This window comes from Dicentrarchus labrax, unplaced genomic scaffold (assembly GCF_905237075.1).
Source record: "Dicentrarchus labrax unplaced genomic scaffold, dlabrax2021, whole genome shotgun sequence".
Taxonomy (NCBI): Eukaryota; Metazoa; Chordata; class Actinopteri; family Moronidae; genus Dicentrarchus; species Dicentrarchus labrax.
The window spans coordinates 13,680,286-13,695,816 of NW_026136710.1; the positions used below are offsets into that span (position 1 = coordinate 13,680,286).

Sequence of the window (15,531 nt, forward strand, 5' to 3'; positions counted from 1 at the left end):
GACAAAGCTCTTGTTTAAGGGGAAATAAAAACAACTGGGTTCTATAACATATAAAAATACAAGATACAATTTAATTGAATGTGTGTGTGTTTGAGTGTGGACTGAGAAACACTGGGAAAAATTACAACTTGTGTGATTTCCTATCGCCATGTTCCTACCTCGCCCATTCTTCTTCTCCTGTTCCTCCTCTTCCTCCTTCACTTCCTCCTCGTCCTCCTCCTCCTCCTCCTCCTCCTCCACCTCCTGTCCTTCCTCCCCATTCTCCAACTCGCCCTCTTCCTCCTCCTCTTCTTCCTCGTCCTCCCTCATTGCCGGTGAGGTGAGGGTAATCTTCAGTGTGAGTTTGGGCTCTGTTGTAGTTTGTACCAAGATGGCTGCCTCGGGCAAGGAGCTTGTGACCTCATATTTCTCTTCTGTCAGCTTCTGTCATGTGTCAAACAGACATAACTGGGTGGTCAGAGGCCAAGGTCACAACTCGATTCAGTAGCGATGAAAAAGAAGAAGCAAAATATAGCTGAGGCAGCTGCAAGAGCTTCATCAGGTATGACAGGAGAAATGTTAAAAGAATAACGTGCATGAGAAAACTGATTAGCCTTGCAGATTCTTTATCTCCTTATATTTCCAAATAGGGATATTTTAGATGTTACTGATATCCTGAACTAAAGCTGCATTTTGAAATGTGAGGAGTGTCTCTAACTTGCTTGCCCGCACACCATAAGGGGCAAAAACACTCTTTTAAAAAGTCACATCTGTATGAACACTACAAAATCCCTATAGTATCCATATAGGGCACTGAATTACTTGTAAGAATAGATACTAAAACTAAAATAAAGCTGCAAATACAAAAAAAAACGTAAATGAAGAAAAGTGACTGAAAATCCTGTCTCTCCTAACAATAAAAGCTTGGATCAGACAGAAGCACAGAAAACATCTCTCATTACACAGAGGCTACCTAATGACCTTAATATTTTAAACAATGATAAAAAACTATATCGTCACGTAAACATGCAAAGCTGTAAGGTGCTTTTGAGGAAAAAAGGGATGATTGAGAAAAAAATCATGAAAAATGATGTAATGATGTAAAGTATGAAAGCTGGTACAATCTGTTCATTGTAACGATCTTGTGTTTATTTGTCTACCTCTATTGCTTCACACTGTCACATATCCATTTGTGAAATTGTCTATCTTCATGTACACAAGGCTTCATTCAGCCTACATTCTGAAGGAATCAATTACTGCTGACCTCTGTGGTCAGGACCAAGAAGTACTGATGATAATGAATTCATGTCAGCACACACAGCGACCACATTTGTCAGTTGATATACACATGCAGTTGAGCACACGTGCCTACACAGAAAAATGAATGGGGTAACAGCCACGTTCTTTTGCTATGAAAACACATCTTTTGAACACACACATTAACCCCACAGGCGGAAACAGGCAACACGTGTAATGTATATGTGTAGTTGTTTCTGTTGTATCTAGCATATGCTGCTCTACTTGCAAGTTGACTATGTGGTTGTGTCCAAGTGTGTACTTTCATTAGTTGCGCTGTTGGGCAATAATTAATTAGTTTTAGATTAGAGTAAGGATTGGGTTTAGGTACAGTATGTGGCAGTTATGGTTAGAGATAGAGTAAGCTTCCAGGAAATGAATGCAAGTCAATGCAATGTCCTCCTAAGTGACAAAAACAAGTGTGTATGTGTGTGTTTGTGTGTGTGTTTCCGACCCTGCTTAAGTGAGCGGTGAGTCGCAGAGGGCCCATCTACATCCCATTTGGCTCTGATGAGAAAATCTGAATCTCTGGTCACTGGGCCGAGACACGAGATTACCTCCCTGCCCACACACACAGAAAACACACACACACACACACACACACACACACACACACACACACACACACACACACACACACACACACACACACACACACACACACTTTTCCTTCCTGTCGTTCTCTCTCTCACACTACTTAACTGCTAAAGAGAACAAGCAGAGAAGAAGAACAGGGGCAGAATTTATTCATTGAGTAATTTCTGCACTAGCTGGTCAGTTTTTACCACGTTCGGAGTTGTAGCTTAATACTTTCCCTTCTAACAGATTGTTACTGAATGCATAAATTCGCCTGGATGCCACAATGTGTGTCGAAAAAGATGAAAAATATGCATATTTGTGCCTGCACTCTGTGTGCGCTCTTTTGTTTTGCATGTTTGTGTGTGTATGAACACCAGGAGCTTAATTTCTCTGACATGACTTCTTAATGAGGACACATGACACTGAGGTAGTGACGAGAGCATTAATCACACATGACTCATACATACTAAAACACCTCTTAGCTTCTCACTTGACGATAATGCTGTCGCTTGCCTACGTATGCCAACACTCAGGACGCTTCTCCTTATACTTACACAGGAACTTATACAGCGAGGGTTGGCAAATTCAAGCAGAGACACTCATAAAACGTGGAAGCTCGTCCAAATAACTTAATTTCTGACATTGGAGAGGACTGTGCAATGAAAATAGAACTTTCTTGGATTCAACTTGGTAAACTAAATCCATGAAGGTTTGATGCAAAGCTAAGATTCATTGCTCAAATGTGTGTGTGAATGCCAACAGCATGTTTATGAGCGAGTCTGTGAGAGAAAACAAAAGACTAAGAAGCAGCATTACGTGGCCGTAAGCATGCATCTGTGTAAGTGTGTGAGTGCTGGGGTGTCTCTAACCTCGATCTGTGTGGGTAAATTGTGACAAACAGTGTCCAGCAGTGTCTGTGTGGGTTTGTCTCTACACATCAGCACGAGTTCCAGGTCCATGTCGCCTTTGATCAGGAGGCCTTTGGCCACCAGGCCGATCCTCATCACTCCACACAGCACGCCACCACTATTGGACTCTCTGTTTTTAAAGAAAAATAAACCATAGGTAACATCTTATTTGGTTTTTAAGTGTAAAGACAAACACATCTCAGTTTATAGCTGAAACATCTCAACGTTAGCTCTTTTTCACTAAAATACAATTTAATTTAATAAAATATAAAACTAAAATCCTAATTCCAATTTCGTGTCTAATAAATCACTCTGCAGGCAAAAGTTCCACTTGATTTTGTCAATGTCAATATGTATCAATATTTTATCTAATCTTTGGTTAGTAGCTGTACGATTAACAGATTAAAATACAAGGTGCCAGTTAAGATTGTAAAATAAGATTCGACAAGGCAATTCAAGCCCTTAATGAGAAGTAGTGAACCCTTAATAAAAAGATTCATGAAGATTGCCGACCACGGAAGCACTGCCCAGAGATTGTCAAGTGCTTTTAAGTTCATTTCCTCACTGGAAGAAAGAGAATAAGCAAATTTCCCAAAATGTCGATCTAGTTTCTTGTCTCGTGTGACTAGCAGGAACATGTTGCTTCTTAAGTCATGTCAAGATTCTCACACTTTATATACCAACTAACAGTCAATTTATGATAATAAAAAAGAAAATAATCGAAAGCAAAAAATAATAATTCAATCTACTGTGAGTCACTGCAACCCCACCTGTAGCTGTCACTGGAATCCTCAGTTTCATCGCTGGGCTCATCATCAGGATCATCATCCTCTGTGCTGTCTGCTGGTTGGGTGTTGACCTGGCTGTTGACGTCACCGATGCTCTGATCCAGCCAATCAGAGACATGTTTGAGGGCGCACTCAACCGTGGACACCAGCGTCTGTACGGCTTCCAGCTCCTGAGAGGAGGGGTAGATGGTGGAGTGTTTCGCCATGACGTGGCGGTCATCGTTACTGAAGGAACGGAAGGACCTCTGGAAGGAGAATGAAATCAAATTTAGTACATTCTCATTAAAACTCATTTGAAACACTAAAACATGGGGACGCATGCATATCTGTTCACACACACACACACACACACACACACACACACACACACACACACCACTGTCTTTGTCTACAGCAACGGCAGCCATTAGAGAGAGGTTTTTGACAACACATAGAGCTTTAATCCATCAAATCGAGCTTTGTTCTCCCTACTGGGGACTAACTCCTCTTCATCACACACCGGAAATTAAAAAAAACGCACACACACATTCGCACAAATGCTTGCACCACATAAAGATGCACCCTGCCACTTACTGTCCTGCCAAGCGTGGATACAAATGGCTTTTTGTGGGTGTTGAGTGTGCTTTCATGCAGACTGGACATGTATACCTCTTATGGGAAAGAAGGCAGTACTTAACACAGTGACAGCTCCCATTTAATGGCACTGACACTGACACGCATGCATGCACAAATGCACATATACACACACAGGTATCAGAAATTCATCTGACCACCATCCTCACATCCTCTCCACCTGTCCTAATTCAATCAGATAGCCTGGCCCTGGGAATTAATGTCAGCTCTTCAGTCTTTTTCATTCGCTCCTTCTTACTCTCTGGGAGGTGTAAGGAGAAAAAAACATGGAAAGAGGAGATCAGGTGGGAGGCATCAGACAGGGGTAGCGCAGGGGAGAGTAAACGACAGAAAATAGAAGGGGCATGCTACAGAAGGCAAGAGGGAATAGAGGACAGTGGAAGAAGGCTGTGGGAACAATATAGAATATTTTAAAAGTGAAAAAAAAGGGTTGTAGGAGGGAAGGTTGAATTCAAAGATAAATGGAAATGTAAAGAGATGAATGAGGGGAGCAGGTGTAACTCAGGCTTTTGTGATTCGCACTCTCCCATTAATACTACCCAGATGTGTCCCTGTGCTGTGCATTCATATGAAAACAACTTATGAATTGTGTTTCAGATGTTTACATCTTTTCATGTGTCAAAGCATTTCAGCATGTGGTTGTTTACGTGGCTCAATGTGAAATGGAAAATACTTCCCTATGTTTGAGATTATTCGAACATCTGACCATTAAGTATTAACGAATACAATTAAAATGTAAAACGGATAGGGATAACCTGCAAGAGTGCATTATAATTTATTATCGATGCACAACATTTGCAGCAATACACATAATGTAAATTCTTCCGGGCAACTGAGAATTAATAACAGCAATACCTGTACAACAGATAATTAATATATTACAAATGTCAGAACACATTATTTCACATGAATTCCTCAGCGTTTATATGGTTAGCAGGAACACCACTTCGATTTAATTCAACTTTAATTCTCTTTTCTATCTGCATTACTTATTATTATAAGCTATCACATACATTAAAGTAATATTACCCAGAAGTCACCGTGGCTTTGATGTCTTTAGTTTCTCTCTCTTTCTCTCTCTCTCTGTCTCTCTTCTCTCTCTCTCTCTCTCTCTCTCTCTCTCTCTCTCTCTATGTCTCTCTCCGTCTGTCTGTCTGCCTGTCTCTCTCTCTCTCTTTTCATTTTTGGGAAATATAAAGATATTTTATATTTAAGAAAACAATTACAAGATAACAAGGTATTGCTTACACCATCACTTGGTAACGTGAATCTGAAGGATAAGGTTCACTTTTAATCATGAGGGGTTATCACAGCATGCAGTGGAGCCTGAGGAACATAACCCAGTTCAACACGAGGAGACTGCTCTCAAGAAGCTGCTTATCTACAAGACCCACATTTCCTTTTATTCACTACACACATCTACTCAAAGAGAACCACACACCAGGCATGCTAACTGACACACACACGCACCACGCACAACGCACCACGCACGCACGCACGCACGCACGCACGCACACACACACACACACACACACACACACACACACACACACACACACACACACACACACACACACACACACACACACACACACACACACACACAGAGAGAGAGATGAGAGATGACCTTTTCAGAGTAGTATGGGTAGTGTAGCTTGAGTGCTACTATCAACCTACTTGAAATCTAGGACCAACTGCACATTTGCACACACACAAACATGCAAAAAACATTTGCACACACACTTCTTCCCAGTCCTAATTGAACTGGTGACATTCTCTTTCAGCAGAGTGAGTGAGATAAAGCCATTAACAGAATGGAGGACAAGCACTGCACAATAACTGCAGCCTCACAGCCTGTGTTGCTCAGTATGTAGAATATGGCACAAACATTTGGCAGGGTTACACGCTCCGTTCCCACTGAGACTGTGATTCTTCAACACTGTTTGGCAAGGCACACCGGAGTGAGATGGAGTGTATTAAGATACCTTGAAAAAATATGCAAGTGAGTAGTCGTAGAAATCTATGCAATCCGGGTTCTTTATATATCACATGCATGGCTTCGCTTGACATTTTCAGGCAATCGATCTAACTTGAAATGCTGCCTTCATTAGATCTTCATTATGAGGCATCTGTCAAAAACATTAAACTTGGACAACATTAAGGAAAACAAATGCCAGTAAAGTTTCAGTTATACTAGTGCAGAAACTATTAGCTGATCGACATAAAATGAATCAACAACAATTTCGATTGAAAAACAACTGAAATTTTCCTCTGTATTATATCATTGCTCTAACAAGAAGCAAAAAAATAAATGATGAAAAAATGTATAGTCTGATTAATAGATAGTGAAAATACCAGTTACTGAACATTTGGGATAAGTCACTACACTATGTCTCTACTGTGTTATGATTAATTTTCACTGTCTCCAAATGAAAAGTTTAAATTCTAGCTTAAGCTAAAAGTATTGCAGAAAAAGGTCTATGTTTGTGTGTGTGTGTACCTACACGCACATGTACAACATGGTGTGCATCTTTATACTTGTGTGCTCTCTCAGAGCAGTGTTTAACAGACCAACAGTCGCAGATTTTATGAGCCGTTGCTAATAGGAGCTTCTGCAGCCATAAACCACACTGCGAAGAGACTAGTGTCTATGTATCTGTGTGTGTGTGTGTGTGTGTATGGGGGGGGGGCACTATCCGACCATGGGGGAGTTGTTGCCCAGCCGCTCTGATCACCATGTAAATCAGAGCAGTTAAGGAGGACTCACTGACAGGAATCGACCTCCTAGGCCAGCTTGTGCCCAGATAATGTTACAGACATTTAGACAAGTGACACGATAAGTAAGACACTGTAGCCAAGATAGGAACTGATGCAGGATTTTGCAGTGGCACTCTACTTTGAGAGAAAGGGTGAGTGAAAATGTCATGGTAACTGTAAAAACTAAATGCTTAACCCTGTGTTTTTTTATTAGAATGTTCTTCAATCTGACTGGAACAAAATACTTTTTGATCAAAATTATGTTCGATTTGTAGCATTACCACTATCACTTTTTTTTTTAGAAAAACAACGAGCATTGCCAAGAACAAAAGTGACATTTCAGCAGTGGGTATCAGTATTACCCATTTAATGATGCAAGTGCTCTCTGTTGAAACAGCTACTGTCGCTCTTCACAACCTGATTATACACACACGCACATTCAATCTGTTAGAGGCAACACCTTGGTTGTCCTTGAATCCACCCTGACCGGCACATAACCTAGAGGTCAATTGCACAGTATGTTCTCCTGTCTGAGTGTACATGTGCCATGCGTGTGACTGAGAGCAAAATAAATCAAAAATGATGATCAAGTCACAAAGGGTCTCTACCTAGATGGCTATAACAACCCCCAGGGTCACTAACACAAAATTACACTGTGTCCAATTTCAGCACATTGAACTAAATCTGATCCTCACCAATGAAAATTATGTTCAGGTGTCTTGTAGGGCCAAAGGTAATGTCGCTATGTCAATATACGCCCCCTTAAAATAATTCATTGAAAGTGATACTATAGTTTAATGGTGGTAGAAAAGAAAAAATGGCATCAACTCTACAACAAAGTGTGCCAGGATGAGAAATGCGAACAGCAAAGGCAGTCATATTATCTAAATAACAAAAACACACTCTGTACACTGAAAGTGAGAACACACAAAGTGTCAGAAATACTCTTCTGGTGGTTTATTTTAAACCTGTCTGATCATCTCACTGCTCATGTTCCCAAATATCAGCAATTAACTTGGAGAGTATAATATTATTATTGAACGATGGCCAAATGTATGAAAATAACACAGCACCAGATTTATCCTTTAACATCTCCCAGGATAAAATGTCCCACACAATTGGATAATTACCTCACTCGTTGTGTAGACACAGACTTGTGTACAAGCCAGGTCAGAAAGTGTATTTTTAGAGTTTTATAATAAATTTAACATCTAGCTCCAAAGCAAATTCTTTCACTAAAGCTCAGACATCCAAAACAACTGATAACTCTGAAGAGCCAAATATGAGTTATATAGAATCGGTAAAAATGGTATGAGGGAGGAGGAAAAAACTGTTGCCAGCAATACTTCCCCCGTACCGAGGAATCAGAAACAGATATGCACACATGCAACTGTTAAATCCCAGCTGTCTGCAAGCCACCAGCACACACCATGCACTGTGCGTGTGTATACCTTCATATGCCATTCTTGCATAGTGCTTTTAGACCACACACTTACCAATTACACTCCATTTCATGCTCCAGTGAGGCCAACCGGCTGGCAGCCCCATGTTACATAACCACATTACACAGCATTTACAACTCAGTGTGTACTCAACAAATGTGCACACACACCAACACAAGAAAACCCTCATACATATCATGGGAAAAATACAACAAATGGGTTAATACGCACACTAAACATGAACATCATGAGTGGCATATGTGCATAAAACCCATACAATCAATTACACAGTGTCTTACACACACAAACACCCATTACTTCCATCACTTCCATCCATCACTGCCCATTCTGTCCTTAATGCCCTGCAGTAAAACGATTTCAGCTCAAGGTGTTGTGGTTAGACACGCACACTGTCAGTAGCGGCTACTTCACTTTAGAAGCAACAGAATCCAATGACTCTCCTCGCCATCACTGTCTGTCTCTTTTAGGCTCTTCCTGTCTCATCCTGTCTCTCTTTGGCCATCTGCTATAAATTACACAACCCAATGCCAAGGAGAAGACTCACTGGAACAATATCAGCTGTGATTGGACTTACAATCTGTGCTCGTGTCTTTGTTAGAGATGTTTTTCTGTCTTTCTTTTCTTTCTTTTTTGTTTTAGAAAAATCTATCTTTTGCTATTTTTAGAGCACCATTTAGGAATATTGCACTGTAAGTGTGTGCTTAGGTATTGGGCCATTGTGTGTTATTTTTGTGTTATTTTTACAAGATATATTTATAAGTCATGTGCCTAAAGTGCATACACTACGAGGTAAAGAGAGAAAGAGAAATGAGGGAGAGAAAAGGATGATGGAGAGGTGGAGAAAGCCTCCGAAAGTAAACAAACAAGGAGAGATTGACAGATGCAAACTGGATTAAAATTTTTACCAGAAACAAAGGTTTGTTTGTAATGAAGCTGACAACACAGGCCAAAACACCCTCATAGTAAAACTATACCAGAACCAAGAAAAACAAATCACCTTCCCATAAATACCAGGCAAAACAATTTTAGAAGTGGTGTTTGAGAAAACGTCACACTTCTTCAGTCCAACATGAAACCAAGCGAAGTTGAAGGAGCAAAGAAAATTCAAAAACTTCAAAAGCCCATCACAAAATAAGCTAGGAATGATGGGACAAGCAACACACACACACAAATAAAAAAAACTCAGCACCGTCTCTGTAACATCCAGCAGCCTAGGGGAGATTGCATTAAAAATTCATTCTGTGATTTATCTGCACTCTGCTTGGCAGGCTGGCCCTCCACACTCCGCCATCCTGTTTTATTGTGCTCTCTTTTCTCTCTCTCTCTCTCTCTCTCTCTCTGTCTTTCAAATTGCCACATGCGTGCAGTCACACACACACGATAGCAGAGTACAGATACATCAAAGCCTATAAGCAAAATCACATTCATGGCAACACGATCGAGCAGCAGAACAACAAACAGACAGTCTGCGTTGAACCGGACCTCTCAACTTGTCTTGATGAACACAAGATAAAAGGGCTAGAAAAATATAATATAGGGCAGTATATAGAACATGTCAACACCCTCTGCAAAATTCCCAGCCTGTCTTGTTTCAGAAGAGATGCCATACATCTAAAAATCAAGCTTATAAACCCGCCTCCCCAAACTACAGTACACAGCTAACTTTGCGCTAAAATAAGAGGTTTTCTTTTCATCCATGCCCTTCGCCCCCCTTAATGTGTCAGCATTGTTTAAAAGGTTTATAGCCTTCCTATAAAATATTACGACCGTACTGCTAAAAGCATATGAGCTGACATTACACTGTTTGTGGGCTAATACGGTATTGAGTATGGACAAGTCTACATGAAGGAAATACCACAATACATTAAAATAAACATATGATCATACAAAAAGGGGAAAATGTTCTATTGAAAAATGTTTCGACAAAAGCTTTTAAAACCTTACTGATTTCTATTTTTGTAAGGCAGTTTGTTTATGTAACTATACATCAAAAACTGTGTAAAAATGTAAAAATGGGAGTATTTTACATTCAACACAGTATCAGATGCGGCAACTTCTGCAGTGTCTCCCCCAAAAATTGAGCAGTGATCTAATGACGACACACACAAAGACCAAGCTATACAACAAGCTAGAGAGATAGAAAATAATCATCCCAAAACGTGAGCGTGTAGGCGCAAAAAAAAGAGGGAATGAAGACGCGAACAAACACAGTGGGCATGTGTATTCATTAAAAGCAGAAAGCTCAGAGGAAAGTCAATAAAGAAGCTGTTTGGTGTATTATGCCGTTCACGCGGTGACACCCTCGCCAAGGTCACCCACAGTATTTGCTGCATCACCATAACTCAAGACTAATCACAATACCGGGTTTGCAAGCTGCCACCACACACACACACACACACACACACACACACACACACACACACACACACACACACACACACACACACACACACACACACACACACACACACACACACACACACACACACTAGTCTCATTACCCTTGGTTATTTATGAGCTCAACCATGTGCCCTCTTCTGCAGTGTCCAACCTCAGCATCTTCAGCAACATCTTGTTTTCTCTCAATCATTCAATTCTCCTCCCCACCCCCTTTCCTTTCCTCTCTCCTCATCCCTTCTTTCTTTCTTCCACCTTCCCCTACAAACCGCTCTTCCGCTCTCTTCATTCTTCGTACGCATTTTTCCTCTTTCCTCCTCTTGTTCTGGTTTTTAATAATTCATCTTCTGCTCTGCTCCCCCCCTCGGGGAAAAGCTCCCACTGTCACAGGCCAAGACCATTAATCAATCCCTCGTCTCTCTCTCTCTCTCTCTCTCTCTCCCTCTACTTTCCTCACTTCTTAACCTCCCTTTTCTCCCCCATTTCTCCACTCTACACATCTTCACACTCTTTTTGCTTTCCGTATCCGTCGCGCTTTTCATCTCTCATGTTTGTGTCCATCATTTATGTTTTTATGGTCTTATCTGCCCCCACTTGTCATTCTCTCCCTCCACTGCTCTTTTTGATCCTCTGAGCCACCCTCTCCCCCTCCTAAACAACACAGTTCCTTTTCTGCATCTTCTTCCTGCCATAACGTGCCTCTTGCGCTATTATGTGAGAAACAGACCTTATTTCCACACCAGCATTAATGATTGTGCACTTGTAGAAAACTGTAGATCAATGGAAATTAATCATGTATCCTTCTCATTTAACATCAACATGAACACACTCACATTACACATTAATTCCATACATAATTACTAGTTATCCAACTATGGGACTATAAGCATATGGCAGAGATGCTTTTCACAGGATAACCTAATGAACAGCCAACTGTCATTAAAAAGATTCTTATTTTTTTAATTATCACCCTCCTTATCCATGTCTGTCTTCTTCTGTTTCCTTTCATTGTTCTTTATCTTCTTGACCTCCTCTGTCTCTTTCATGTATCTGTCTTCTCCTTCTCTTCTTACCCCGAAGAGAACATACAGCATGCATAGTTCATACCCCATCTACTCCCCAAAAACGTAAAAGCTGTACACCCCTGTCTGCACTGGTTCTTATCAGGTATCTCTGTTTGAGACACACACTCTGTTGTCATGTCTAGAACGAGTTATCAGATTGAACCCTTACACCCTCCAGTCTGGAGAGTGTTTCCTTTCTCTACACACAACCATACACACTCCAGTACCTACAGACACAAGAGTGTATTACCATGCCTGCAGGAGGAGTGGTCGCACGTTTCCTTCCTTCTGACGCCCGCTTCAGGAGTTGCTGGGCGTGTGGTGGGGTGCAGAAGCAAGGTTACTGGTCAGGATGTTGCTGTCACACCACTTCCGCTCCTCATGTGCTCCCCTGTCACTCTTGCCACCACTCTACGAGAGGTTGTACTTCTAAGAGATGAAAAACCAGGCAGGGGAGAAAGAGAGAAGAGAGAAAAGTTTAATCAGTGCCTTGATAACTAAAAGAGTGTTAAAGGAAAATCTCACACTCAACCTGCATCTGTCTAACCCTGCACAACCCAACTGCACAAAAAACCCTGATCTTCCCCGATAACACTCAATTCTCTCTCTGGCTCACACACACTCGCACAGTTTTCTGAGCAAGGATCTAAGCCCCTGTCTGTCATTGAGTAAAAATTCTAACAAAATAGCCCATCAACATATGTGGACACACACAAGCACACACACAGGCCTTCATTTATTTTTCATGAGCTGGCAGGGGTCTGAGGGGGCGGGGTGTAATACAAACATGTACTTGTTTTCATACACTGGGTTACACACTTGCCTGACACACTCTCCTGCATTCACACAAAGACACACACAGACACACACAGACACACACACACACACACACACACTACATGTAAACCACTCTTTGTTCTGTTCTTCTGGAAATAGACATACATGTAAGTAAATGTCACTAGATTTAAAAAAGAGAATACATGAAGATTTTATTTGATATGGCATAATAAAAGTGACATTTCCAGCCACTTTTTAGACGAAGCAGTGACGACAGAAGTAACAAAAGTATGTGAAATAATTATTATGGGATCTCTGGTTTATTATTAAATACTGTGTTTTATTATAAAGTGCTTCTGATTCACCCCCTTTGACGAACAGTAGAGAGGGTTACAGGAAACAAACTGAGAGGAGAGAGATTGACAAAACTCTGGACTTAAAATTACAATGTTTAGAGCTTGGCGAGAGCTGGACCACTGTGCTACAGAGTGCTCCTTCCTATAAAATGTGAAAGACTAATGGTTCTAACCTTTTTTTTTCCTTTCAGTGAACAAATACCAGAGGTGACCATAAAGTAATACTGTAAGAAGATGTAAAGGCTCTATAAGAATTAAGAATACACAGAATAAAACTAATAATCAATTCTAGTAAACCAATTTACCTATAATGAGTTCATGATCTGGCTTCTTAAAAAAGTAAATTGTAACTGCAACTTTGAACCTCAAAGAAGTTACTCGTGACTACATTCAGCTCATCTTAGGGCTCTGCAAAGTAAACTATACATGTGGTGTTGCTATGAAAACACTGGCTGGTTTTATCTGTGCTGAGCAAGCCGAGGTGAACAGATACACAACGTTCTTTTCACAACATGAAATGTCAACAGTATGACCACTGACAGTACACAGACACATCTGGTCACACTCAAACCAGAGCAATGACATTTATAGAGCTGTGCATGTCTGCGGGTGTTCACACAAGAGTGCAGAAGATGATTTCTCAAAGGTCTTCCAGACTCAGGGCTCGACTGTTCAAACAGGTGTGGGGGAAAACGCATTCATAGTGCTAATTTCTGGCCCAAAACTGACTAAATGTTTCCATGGCAATGATGAGATGATGAGATGAACTTTCATTTATAACATTGTTGAAAAAACAGATAATGGCATTTGAAAATGAAAAACTAAAATGTATAATGACAATCGCAATTGGCTGATATTTGGACCCACTTCATTTGTAATGCTGCAGGGAGACAGAAATTAGATGCCTCACTTTAGCACTAAAATGTTCAATATGTTTTTGTTGACTAAGTAGATGACTAAAGTCAGACAGGAATATATTTTCTTTTCTAAAAACATTAAAATTAAAGTAAATCTGAACTTGATCTCAAAACTAAAACTACATTAAATCTATTATCTACAGATGCCGCAGGTCGCCTTCCATGGAAGCCACCAAATTGAACTGCCTTGTTTCTACAGTAGCCCAGAATGGACAAACTAAACACTGGCTCTCTAGAGGGTAAAGCAAGAGAGTTTCAATCTGTAACTACACAGCTAGATGCCCCTAAACCCAAAACACTGGACCTTTAATCTGCAGATGATTTTTTACTCAATTTATCAAGTAGTTGTTTTGTCTATAAAACAAAAACTTCCTATCGGTTTCCCAGAGGCCAAGATGATGTTTTCAAACGTCTTGTTTTGTCTGACCTCCAGGCCAAAATCCAAAGATATTGTGTTTAATAAAAACCAGAACAAACAGCAAATCCTCACTTTGGAGAAGCTGTAAAAGGCAAATGCTTGTCATTTTTGCCTGAAAAACCTTACCAAAAACGATGAATCAATTATCAAAATAGTAGCAGATTAATTTGCTTGATCATCTTATTGATGAATTGCTGTATTGATTCAGTTTTGAAAATAATAACCTCCAAAATGAACACTATAGTTCCAGAGCCTCATTACTGCATTTGAGTCTGATCTGCAAAATCCATAATCTGTGAGAAATTGGATTAGGCAGGAACTGCACTGATATGGGAAACAATACAGACATTAGTGCGGCAGAATTATCGACACCAGACTATATCTCTCTGCTGTTGTACCTTGCAGAACTTCACTTAGTTTTCTTTTCTTTTTTACACTGATAAATAAACAGTGTCTCTAATGTGTAGAGTATCTCATCACCTTGAGACTAGACACATCCAAGTTTCTATTTGGATGCTGTCCGGACAGAAAAGATAAACACACATGTGATTGTTGGTCTCTCCCGGAGTAGGCCTGCTGGGGGGATTGAATTGTGGCGCGGTGATGCTGCAGCCTCTCAGTGAAAGCTCAGTTGGGATCCGGGGATAACGGGAACGAGAGAGGAGAGAGGAGACATGGGGAGAGATGGGGAGAGATGGAGTGGGTAGTTAGAGAAAAGACAGAAAAAATGGAGAGAATGGGAAATGAGCATGAACAGGAGCGAGCAGGACGAGGAGAGCGGGCAGAAGAGGCAAACTATAAGGAGAAAGTGGTGCAAGGGGACAGAGGGGAATCGGATAAACAGCAACCGCAGATATTAAGCTGGCCCCTCGGGCGAACAGACTCCACCAGAGGCTGCTCCTCATTTTCTCTCCAGCTCTCCCTCTCTAAGACACTGGCAGCTGGCCTGCCACGCTGACAATTACCTCCTCAACACACCTGGCAGCGACAGTGTCTGTGTGTATGCTCTTGTGTTTTGCCAGTTACCTTACAGCCAACACTCCTTGCCGGAGGGGTGGGGGGTGGGGGGTAAGCTCTCATTTCAACATGGCTTGGCCACTTAGGATTGTATGCACATGATTATAGTGCATGCACACAAACACAGACAGAGACACAAACACCCTGCCAAGAAGCATAATAACAACGTGCCAGCCTCTATT

The 15,531-nt window shown here is 41.0% G+C and overlaps 1 protein-coding gene across 4 annotated transcripts in view; it reads right to left on the bottom strand.

Annotated features, from left to right (window-relative positions):
* Positions 1 to 15,531, bottom strand: part of strbp (spermatid perinuclear RNA binding protein) — a 79,742-nt gene that overhangs the window by 24,081 nt on the left and 40,130 nt on the right. For 2 of the 4 annotated variants that reach the window (XM_051413490.1, XM_051413492.1), the window contains exons 4-7: positions 12,115 to 12,293; positions 3,533 to 3,795; positions 2,724 to 2,892; positions 159 to 423 (exon numbers count right to left, since the gene is read on the bottom strand). In XM_051413490.1, the coding sequence (XP_051269450.1) occupies positions 159 to 423; positions 2,724 to 2,892; positions 3,533 to 3,795; positions 12,115 to 12,117 (700 nt within the window). In that variant the 5' untranslated portion in view covers positions 12,118 to 12,293. Of the gene's footprint in view, positions 1 to 158; positions 424 to 2,723; positions 2,893 to 3,532; positions 3,796 to 12,114; positions 12,294 to 14,812; positions 14,919 to 15,531 lie in introns of those variants that run through there. The other 2 variants (XM_051413491.1, XM_051413493.1) reach the window with 2 other exon arrangements.